Source organism: Actinia tenebrosa, unplaced genomic scaffold (genome assembly GCF_029948245.1).
Source record: "Actinia tenebrosa isolate PJP-AT-01 unplaced genomic scaffold, QUT_ActTen_1.0 PGA_scaffold12__29_contigs__length_12842862, whole genome shotgun sequence".
Lineage (NCBI taxonomy): Eukaryota > Metazoa > Cnidaria > Anthozoa > Actiniaria > Actiniidae > Actinia > Actinia tenebrosa.
The window spans coordinates 1982652-1994430 of NW_028292572.1; the positions used below are offsets into that span (position 1 = coordinate 1982652).

Consider the following 11779-nt stretch of genomic DNA (forward strand, 5'->3'; position numbering starts at 1 on the left):
AAAATTCAAAATCCGTGGCAAACTTCGAAAAATCGATTTCGCTCATACTTTCAAGTTAGTTAGGGTAACGTATCCTAAGAATCGCTGTATAGTTGGTTTGATCAAATAACGCTTTATTATGGAGAAAAATGGAATTTTTTAAACACTCCCGAAAACGCCGTTCGCGACAGTAAATTTTGACTTAAATTTCGCGGCTGCTGGAGAAAAAATAAGCAATACTGGGAATTAAAACAACCCATATTCTTGAAGAACAATCTATTGAGTACGATATGCGTGACTTTGGGATCAATTGTACAATTTTAAGATAACAAAATAATTTTATTCGCTAGACGTGTGTTTAGAGTATCAAAAAATAGGTCTTACAAAAATATTCATTCTGAATATGCTTAACCTCTCAGTCGCGTGAAACTTCGCTGGTTGATTATTCAGATGTTGGTCTTTCTAGTGATGTAAAGAAATCTTTGGGCAAATGATTGTGTGTCACGCAGTATGTCTTCAAACTTTGGTCAAATTACTCATTTCTGACCTCTGGCCGCTTTCTATAACAGACAAGATACTAGTGTTTATAAGTAAAATATAAACTCAAAAACAAGCCTAAAACACTTTTATAGCCTTAGATAATGTAGCTGTTTAAGAATTCTTACCTGGCAAACTCTGAAACCTGGATTTTTATGAATGTTTTTAGACACAACATCGATCTGGTTTCTTTCATTACCGACTCGAACTTGTCAACGGCCGAGTGCCACAGGGAGCCCAACCTTTCTTGTTGTGGTGCAAAACACAGGAAACCCAGATTGATAAAAAAATCGTTTTAATTTGTTTTAATGATGATGCAAACACACACAATAAAAAATTTCACAACTATTCCAGTAAAACTTACTGAATTACATGATAATCTATAATATGAATGACTAATAAAGTGGGGAAAAACCTGCATTAGAACCTTACTAATCAGTGGTAACAGTTCTAAATTGATTTTAAAGAAGTTGAACCGTATACACTACATGCAATTTTTCTGCTCGGCATGTCATCATAAATGATCACCGGCCTCTAAGGTTCATAATTAGTACCGAACAAATGTATGTGACAGAGGCACCCACGACTGATTCGTCAAAAGACGAATGTCAAAACCTAACCCTCGTGCACGTGTTCACAAAAGCAACCAGGATAGCTTGTTTGTGATAGCAGTTATAGTTGACGTCATTCTCCAGTTGAGACGTGCAATGCCAGACCTGAAATCCGTCAGCTTTAGACAAGATAACGCTACCTGTTATCACAGCTCCGTAACCATACTTGGAGTTCAAAACCTCGCCAGGAAGCACAAAGTGAACGTCGCATGGATTTTTCAGGTCCTCAAGGAGGCAAAAGTCCTTGCGATCGCAAAGCTGCTGTACTGAAGAATCACATGCACACTTATCTAAACTCTGGAAATGACATCACGAGCGCAGTACAGATGAAAACCGCTATGGAATCACATGGTGGCGTACGTGGTCTAAGTGTAGCACTGTGTGGTTTATAGATTCCCGGGACATATCCCACAGAGAAATGGGAAGGCGTAAGCCTTGACAATGATGTTATCTTCAAAAAGCGTAACATTGTGGTTTGGAGAGCATACGGCGTTGGAAAAGGAAAAAAGATACCCAACACGAAATTTGAAACAACGAAGACATCGTCAGCTCTAGCCTTACCCACCCTTAGGAAGATGGAGTATTCTGATGACCAGGTTCCAGATTTCTGCGATGTCATACCTAGACAACGTAGGACATATAAACCAAAGACCACTACAGATTCCCGCAAGGAAAACAGCGATACCGATGATGACACGCTGTTCACCTGTTCCGAAGAAGGATGCGTAAAAACTTTCCAAAGATTTTCATGTTCTGTATCTACTCCAATAAAATCGTGGGTGCCTCTGTCACATACATTTGTTCGGTACTAATTATGAACCTTAGAGGCCGGTGATCATTTATGATGACATGCCGAGCAGAAAAATTACATGTAGTGTATACAGTTCAACTTCTTTAGAATCAATTTAGAACTGTTACCACTGATTAGTAAGGTTCTAATGCAGGTTTTTCCCCACTTTATTAGTCATTCATATTATAGATTATCATGTAATTCAGTAAGTTTTACTGGAATAGTTGTGAAATTTTTTATTGTGTGTGTTTGCATCATCATTAAAACAAATTAAAACGATTTTTTTATCAATCTGGGTTTCCTGTGTTTTGCACCACAACAAGAAAGGTTGGGCTCCCTGTGGCACTCGGCCGTTGACAAGTTCGAGTCGGTAATGAAAGAAACCAGATCGATGTTGTGTCTAAAAACATTCATAAAAATCCAGGTTTCAGAGTTTGCCAGGTAAGAATTCTTAAACAGCTACATTATCTAAGGCTATAAAAGTGTTTTAGGCTTGTTTTTGAGTTTATATTTTACTTATAAACACTAGTATCTTGTCTGTTATAGAAAGCGGCCAGAGGTCAGAAATGAGTAATTTGACCAAAGTTTGAAGACATACTGCGTGACACACAATCATTTGCCCAAAGATTTCTTTACATCACTAGAAAGACCAACATCTGAATAATCAACCAGCGAAGTTTCACGCGACTGAGAGGTTAAGCACATTCAGAATGAATATTTTTGTAAGACCTATTTTTTGATACTCTAAACACACGTCTAGCGAATAAAATTATTTTGTTATCTTAAAATTGTACAATTGATCCCAAAGTCACGCATATCGTACTCAATAGATTGTTCTTCAAGAATATGGGTTGTTTTAATCCCCAGTATTGCTTATTTTTTCTCCAGCAGCCGCGAAATTTAAGTCAAAATTTACTGTCGCGAACGGCGTTTTCGGGAGTGTTTAAAAAATTCCATTTTTCTCCATAATAAAGCGTTATTTGATCAAACCAACTATACAGCGATTCTTAGGATACATTACCCTAACTAACTTGAAAGTATGAGCGAAATCGATTTTTCGAAGTTTGCCACGTTTTGCTCGATGGTTACGGACAGTCACTCTTAAACTCATAAATAGAGAGATTTAAACTCACAAACGTAGAGATTGAGCCCTTGTTACAATCAATCTCAGATGAGAAACTAAGCAAAGGAGCAAACAAAGCTGCAGACGCAAGACTTGACATCCATGCACGAGGTTTCTGGGAGAAGCAACGTTCTGCCTTTTTTGACGTAAGGGTTTGTCACCCAAATGCAGATACGTACAAAGATCTAGATCTACCCAAAATCTACAAGCTACATGAAAATGACAAGAAGCGGAAATACACCGAAAGAGTAAACGAAATCGAACATGGAACATTTACTCCCCTTGTCTTTTGTACAACAGGAGGTATGAGTAAAGAATGCAAAACATATCACAGCAGGCTTGCTGAACTGATAGCCCGAAAGAAAGGTGAAGAGTACCACAAAACAATGGCATGGATTAGGGCCAAGACTTGTTTCTCTCTGTTAAGATCTGCACTTGTATGTCTACGAGGCTCAAGGACTATAAAAAGAACTTATAATGATATAAACAACATAGACTTAGACATTCAGGTTGCTGAAAGCGCCATTTTATAAATTTAGATTTTTAGCTTATTAACGTAGATTTTTAGATAAAGATACATAGTTATATATTTAATATATATTTCAATTTTCCTTATTAGTCAGTTTTTCATCTTATAATTCCTTCTTCTTTGTAAGTATTATATATTAACATATTCATATTTGAATAATGGACAAATTCTATTCGTTTTTTACAATCTTGAAAAAATGTATAAATATTTAAAAATTATTAATTATTGATTAGAGATTATTGTTATTATTAATTATTGATTAAAGTTTTCTAACAACATAAAAAATTTAAACTCATAAATACAAACTATTTGTAAATGATTGCATAACCGTGGAAAATGACAATACCAGGAAACTACCCAACATTTCCAGGAAGGCTGCTGGCATAATGTAAGTGCCATTTCGCAATATTTACTTTAAAATAAATTGTCTCATCGATATTCATAGTGCTCCCAGAAAAGCGTGCAATCTCCTAAGTATGCCAGGGCAAATCAATTTATGATGATGACAATCTGTTTAAAAGGTTGTCATATCCTTCATTAATGGTACTCGAATGTTTTCTATTTTTAAAAGAATTAAGGTTTTTTGTATTTCAAAACTGACTCTGAAAAACCAGTTTTTAAAAATATCATTTTCCTTGTTAATGAGACTTTTCTTGTCAAACCGTTTCACCTATGCTTAAAAAATAATAGAAACTGAACATTGGTTTTAGAAAAGAAAATATTTCAGAGTGAACACTGACTGAAAAAACAATTTATCCTGAACGTTTCGGTTGCGTTGGATTTAGAGAATAATAAAATAGTCATAACTGTTAATTCAAGAAATTCAGTTGTTATAAAGATACTACACTTTCTTAATCATAGTGACGAGACTGCAACTGGATGTCGCGGCGGCCATATTGTCTAAATGGATCAAAATGTTGATTGTTTACTGAGATTATAAAGTTTCTTTCAAGTAGATGAATTCAACAAGCGGAAATTTATTTTATATTCAGCTTTCGTAGGTCAAGCTTTTTTCAATTTAAAATTAAAGTATACATTTTTCTCATAGTTCAACGTTTAATTTAAAGAAACAGTAGCACCAATTCGATTTTTTTTTCGTAATTGCCGGCTATTATTGCTAATTCGTAGCGTTAATTTCCCCTTAATTTGCAAATCATTTTTATTCCATTTCTCAATCCTTTTGAAAGCAAAAAAAGAAAAAGAAAAAATCTGATCATGACCAGCCAATAAACGTAAATATATATAGCCAATAACATGTCATCAATGAGCGTTCATCTGCTCGTCAGTACAAGCAATGCTTAACTACGCATACATATATCAATATATATGAAGACATCTTAACATCTTAACACGTGATGTTACCAGCATAATTAGGGTTGGAGAGAAAGGAAAGAGGCAAAAAAAAAAAAAAAAAAAAAAAAAAAACGCCGAGTACATATCACCAAGTAAAGATCAACTTCAAAAAGCCGATCCTAATTTTCTTTAGTTTGACTTCGTAATAGATAACTGATGAAGTGTAGCACTTCTCTGCTGTTGCGTTAGGCAACACTTTCCCTTTAGACAGCTCATTTGTCTTTATTATTAAATCGACATTAACGAAATCCATTAATTGAAAGAAATTAAATTTTTTTTAAGTATTACGCTTTTCCCCAGATCAATTAAATTTAAAGTAAAGAACAAACAACTTTTTGTACCACTTAGTACCTTAGAAGGCCTTTAAAGAGATCGTCACCGGCACTATTAGGTTGAGTGGTGCGTATTCCATTTGTCCTTCGCCATCACGTTCAAGCAAGACGTGAACATCTGAAAAAGGTACAGATACACGTATGTATAAATTCTGCGCACATATCATAAAGGATTAATTAATTGATAATAATAATAATAATAATTAATAATGATTTGATGATGACATATCTACAAGGTAACTCTACATTCATCATACTAAAGTTAAATATGAAGCTATATACTAAATAAATTAAAACTACTAAGTATATATTCAAATAAGAAGATATCTATATTATAAATTTATTAATTTTAATTATCCTTGCTGTAACGCCATAAATCAACTTAAAGTAGCAAAGTAACAACATCAATTAGCACTAGGAACTTCGGGAGTTGAACGGTTTTTGTTGTTTTCTTTTTATATCTTTTATATTTTATTTGCTCATGTTTTGGTGTTATAGCCTTAATGGCATATAAACTAGTATATATCTACCGCATATTCTCATAGCTAACGCTTTGATATCAAAGACGACATTTTAAAATTACAGGCGGTTGTATTGTATTTGCTAGTATTGATTATAGATTCACTAGGAAGTAATATGTACCTATAGCGAGTAATTAGACGAAAGAAATTCTCAGAAGAAAGAATCAAAAGTAGGGGTTTAGAAAAAAAGGAGAAGAAAATGTCTAAGGAAAGGAAAGAAACGAAAACGGAAGCTAGGAATTAAAAGTTTCGTAATTAAATTATTATGTAATTATCAATCACGTGGTCTCGTGTATCCGTAATTGTTAATCTTCAGGAGGCAATGTGTAATCCATTCCAAATCTTTTTCTTCCGAAATTTATCTCCAATTGTATCGCACTGTTTCATAAAGCAAGGTTTTTTTTGAAGAAAAAACATTGAAGTTTCATCAGAAAAAATCTGTTAACATTTGGTCAGCTACGATTTCAAGCTCACGCCCCCTCATGTGAGCCCATACGAATTATGTCTCAAAAACACGGTTTTTGGATCTTTTCTCAAAATAATGACTATCTAGGCAAAAAACAGAAGTGGATTCAGTTAATTCAACTATTCACGGACTGCATTATATGGTTTAGATTGAATTCTATTGAAAAAAACCACCGTACTTTTTGAGTTGAATGTACGCTATTGGATGTATTTTACAAGAGAAAATGCATGACATAACCGGGGTCAAGCTAGAAAATCGTCTCTCATTGAAATAAAGCAGAACCTGTGAAAAAAACAGAAGTGGATTTGAAAACTCCGGGCTTTCCTGAACATTTTGGTATATAATTCATAGGAATTTGTTAAAATTTAGAACCGTATTTTTGCTGATTTTATAAGCTCATACTATCTGTTGGCCTATACATTCGCCTCTTATGGTTTCTTAGGTTTCGTAGCCTCGGAAACACGCTAACTACAGTAGTTCGCGAAGAACAGAAGATTTACAGGGTCATTTAGGATGTTGTGTCACGCAGTTTACTTGTGCTATATAACTTTACTTTTAAGAACAACCTTTTGCTTTGGAAAGAGAGGAAAAAGACCGAAAAGAGCATATATTCCAAATGTATGGGCAATTTTTTCCAATGGGCAAAATCGCCACACATTCTTAATGATACTCTAAAATTATCGATGATAGTTTTTTCTCTAATTCACTGAAAAGCCTTTCATTTTTATTGGCTTTTAACACTACTGTGTAAATTGAACATTCCGTTGATGAACCTTTTGTAGTGAATAAGCGTTTTTATTATGAGTGCGGTGGTAGTCGGTGCCACTGAAATAGCCATTCCCTACGGCCAATCATTGATGCGAAGCTAGCCTTTCCTGGTTAATACATTTATTAACTTAGCTTTCGACGCTCACGTATCATATTTTTCTCATTAACCTGATTAATTAAATCTCCATCATTTGGAGATAGACGAAAGTATCGATATCAATATTACTGCATTTAAGGGGCGCGCCTGGAGCAAACATCGCATTAAGGATATATATTTTAAAAGGATTTATAGGATATGACAAGAACAATGGAGTAAGCCTTTCTGTTATTCAAACAGAAACGAGTTTAGTTTTATGTTACTCGTAAATTAACGAAAATATTTATTTTTAAGTTTTTCCTATCCTTGTCGCAGACTTAAATGATTTCAGAAAAAGAACTTCATCAAACGCAATCACTGCCAAAACTGATTTTACAAGTTTTTTTTTTTTTTTTTTTTTTTTTAATTTTGGCTTATGCGCGCGACAAAAATAAAACTGTGCCTAGATGCGCCGAGGATATTTACACTGAAGACATCCATCGGATACTCCTATCGTTTGTACTGGATACTGTTCCTTTTTTTGTACTAGATTATTTTCATACCAGCTGTCATATTCCGGATGCAGTAGTTGAGCGTTCATCTTTTCATTTTTCTGGATTTACAGTTTAGTTTCAAGTGTTTCATTATATATTCTTTTATTTTCATTGTTTCTTACGTCTTTAAAGGACTTCCGTAAATCAAAGGAGTGGAATATATTTTCACAACCACATTTATCTTACGTGATACATATACTTTTTTTTTGTTGCAGAGTGAAGAGAAGGCGGCTTTTAAACGCGGCCTATAGGAAAGAACATAAAATATTTACTACGTATATTTAGCAAAGTTTCAAATTATTATTTCAAGAACAAGGCGAAAATGATCGATTTGAAGTCAACAAATAACCTTACAAATGGATCGCAGGGTATTGTTAACTCCACGAGCGAGCCTGATATACCTAAATTCTCGACATCAACAGTGGTGCTCAGTTCACTCTTTGTTGTAATTCTAATAATTCTCACGATATTCGGCAACGTTTTGGTCATCATGGCTTTTAAGACATTTCGTCGCATGCGACAAGTGACGAATTATTTCGTTGCATCGTTAGCAGTAACTGATATCTTGGTTGCAGTCATTGCGATGCCAATATGGGTGGCGTACCTCATAACAGGACCACTATGGGTCTTTGATACAGTTTTACAAATGCTTTGGACAAGTACCGATATAATGTCTGGCATAGCATCTATCTGGCATTTGACATTCGTCAGTATCGATCGTTATCTATGTATTGCAAGTTCCTTAAAGTATCGCTCCATCATGACGAATGTTCGAGCAGTGTTTATAATATTAGGTATATGGCTGTACTCGATAGTCATAGCTTCGGTTGCACCGACACTGTGGGCCTGGAGAGGATACAGCCTTGTGGTAACTTTATTAAACTTCATTATCCCTGTCATCGTTATATCGATTGCATATTTTCGTATCTTTCAACTGGCAAGATATCACGCTCATCAAATAGAATTATCTCTGGGTGGAAAACATGGCCGTTTTTTTAAAAAAGAACTCAAAGCCACGAAGACTTTGGCAGTCGTGATAGGTGCCTTTTTGATTTGTTGGTCGCCATTCTTTGGCCTCAATTTGTCATACTATATCTGTGGGTGCCCACCTTCGCCTGTCATTGTTGCCATAGCAAAATGGGCTCACTATGGCAACAGCTGCTTGAATCCTCTTATCTATGGCGTCATGAACAAAGAGTTTCGGAGAGCCTTCAAGAAGCTGCTGGCACCATACTTGCCAGGTAAGGAGATGCTTGAGTTAACATTGTTTTAAAGAGTTAGTCAATAAATATTTAGTTAAGTGGACATCAAGGAGAACTGATGCACTTTGATGGCATTAATAAATGGCTGTCAGCTGTGAAAGTTTATCCATTCTATTCCATGCTATTATATTCCATTAGTATTTCATTCTATTCTATTCTGTTCTATTCCGTTCTATTCTATTCTATTCCATTCCATTCCATTCCATTCCAATCTATTCCATTCTATTCCATTCCATTCCATTCCATTCCATTCTATTCCATTCCATTCTGTTCTATTCTATTCCCGGCATTCTATTCCATTCTATTCCATTTCATTCTGTTCCAATCTATTCCGTTCTATTCAATTCTATTCCTTTCTAATCAATTCTATTCCATTCCATTCCATTCCATTCTTTTCTATTCCACTCTATTCCACTCTATTCCATTTCATTCTATTCTATATATCCTTTTCTATTTTACTCTACTCTATTCCATTCCATTCCATTCCATTCTATTATATTCCATTCTATTCCTCGTTGTTCATTGGTTACCTCAACTGTATGGCGCCGCTGTGCTGTTTGATAACAGGCGTATTTAATATAGACTATCAATATTCTTATTTGATTGTGTTCAACAGTAAATGCACCCAATATCTTGACCACAAATGGAGGGCTAAATTCAGCATCAAGACAATCAGTAGACACAGGCCAACATCAAGCCATTTATCAGCTGAGAAATTCAGGGGAAATGGAAGAACAGCATCGAAGTTCATCTTTATAGCGTCATGCATGATGAATCTAGATACACTTAAAGTATAAATACTATCATACTTCCTCTCAGATCTTTCTAGCTTAGGCATAATGTTTTGTTTCCATTCCAGACCACGCGTCATTCCCTTGAAAATAGGATTCTTTGTTTGATTTATTTCCAATATTTGTGTCTTCTCTGATACACGACCTTTAAGCAAAGAAATGATATTCTTGGGAATGACACGTGATTTCCTCCCTCATTTTAATCTAAGTCGTCAATGGGTTTCCCCGGTGCGTTTAGGAAGGTGCATAAGTGTTACCAAAGCTTTGCCAAACTCAAAATAGGACAACATTCCCTTTTCAATGCAATCGTGAAACATTTGTCATATCGAACGACATTTATCAAATTGAGAGCATTAGCTTTTGGTACGTAAATATTCGACGTCCTGAAAAATCTGATTTAAATACATCAAAATTTTCAAGGCCCCGTCCACACTATGCCGGATAATTTTGAATCTGAATTTTTATTTATTCGGTTAAGTCTACCGTCCACACTAGTCCGGGCGAATCCGGAACAATTCTTCACCGAAAACGAATTTTTTCGAATACAGTCTCCAGAGTGGAACAATTTGAAAACGCCGGCTAGCCGTATTAGTGTGGACGCGGAGAACATTTCGTACCCGAAATCTTTCGAATACGATGACGTCATGATTGTCATGGGAACATGGCGGGAAGGCTAAAAATTCACCGCAGGCTCAATTTCAGCTTCGATGCACATTAGCATGCTCAAATGTGCAACTGAAGCGTTTTTGCCGCCTCTGATCGGACTAGTGTTGACGCGAAACATTTTATCCGTTTTCATGTGTGGACGGAAAACTTTTTTATCGGTTTCGGTGTGAGAGTTGCGGATTCAAATTTATCCGGCATAGTGTGGACGGGGCCTAAGACTACAGGATGCAGGGTAGGAGGGGGTGTAGTCCTCCTCAAACATTGTTGTTATTTTTATTTCTATTGATATTCCTCCTTTAATCTAATTTATTTATCTTTTTTTTCAAAGTCACTCAAATTAGAGCTTACCTTCCTTTTCCATTAATTGCAGAAAATGTCTAATTATAAAAGAAAACTTAGAATTATATATTTGAATATTTTTAAAAGAAGAATATTAAGAATGCGCTATTCGCATCTTAGTATTAAAATATAAAGCAAATGAATAAATGGAAAATATATATACAGGGAGTCAATAGGGACTACTGAGAGTAGCTGGACTAAATAGACGCAAACCTCTCCCTCTCTCACACCAGCGCCACCACAACCACCATATTTGTATGGTATCTGCAAGCCATACTCTACCCTCCCGGCTCCCACAGTTAAAAACAGGCTTGAAAATCTGAAGTGATTCTTCGTAACAGAGGATGATTTTCACCAGGGGCGGAGAGGGGGGGGGGGGTGGGGGGATGGACGGTGGGGATATCGATCGAACTGGCAAACCGCCGAAGCCACCAACATCTTAAAAAAATACTCTAGCAAACAAGAGAAAAGCTTCTAATTAGGGGGTTCCTTCTTGACCTTTAGGGGGCTTGATAAAATCAAGATGCTCTATTAAGGCCCTTTGCATGATGGCGTCATTTTACTACCACTTCCATAATGCTTTGCAAATTTTGTTTTGTTCAAGTTTGTATTCACTCATGAGGAAAGTTGCTGCTAATTAACTGAACGAAAGAAAGTGTGGTAGTGGTATTTAATGACGCTATAATGCAAGTTGCCTATTAGGGAGTTTATAGATGTCATTTAGCGGGTTCAATCGTGGTTTAGGGGGTGAGTACGAACCATTCTAACAACCCCCCTCCTACATCTGCACCTGCGTGACGTAATCTAATCTGTTATAATAGCAACCATACCCTGCTCCTATGACGTCAGTGATCTCTTGGTGAGGTTCTAGATTTGTCATGCTTTTAATATCCATTTCAAGGTTGGCCTTAATATCAGATGAACATGCAGAAACATGCGAAAATGATCCTATTACCCACCACGCCGCCTTTTCACTCAATTTCGGCCTTCGATTTCCGGCAAACCCAAGGCTTGGGGGCTTCAGATAACATGGTGAAGATAGGGGCAATTAAGTATTTGAGACTACCAATAAGCTGTAAAAT

At 35.8% G+C, this 11779-nt stretch overlaps 1 protein-coding gene across 5 annotated transcripts in view; it reads left to right on the forward strand.

Annotated features, from left to right (window-relative positions):
• The window catches only part of LOC116289230 (histamine H2 receptor), a 47579-nt gene extending 36836 nt beyond the window's left edge, over positions 1-10743 (forward strand). For all 5 annotated transcript variants that reach the window (XM_089028549.1, XM_089028550.1, XM_089028552.1 and 2 more), the window contains 2 exons: positions 7855-8880; positions 9518-10743. In XM_089028549.1, the coding sequence (XP_088884675.1) occupies positions 7962-8880; positions 9518-9660 (1062 nt within the window). In that variant the 5' untranslated portion in view covers positions 7855-7961 and the 3' untranslated portion in view covers positions 9661-10743. The remainder of the gene's footprint in view (positions 1-7854; positions 8881-9517) is intronic.
• The last annotated feature ends 1036 nt before the right edge of the window (positions 10744-11779 follow it).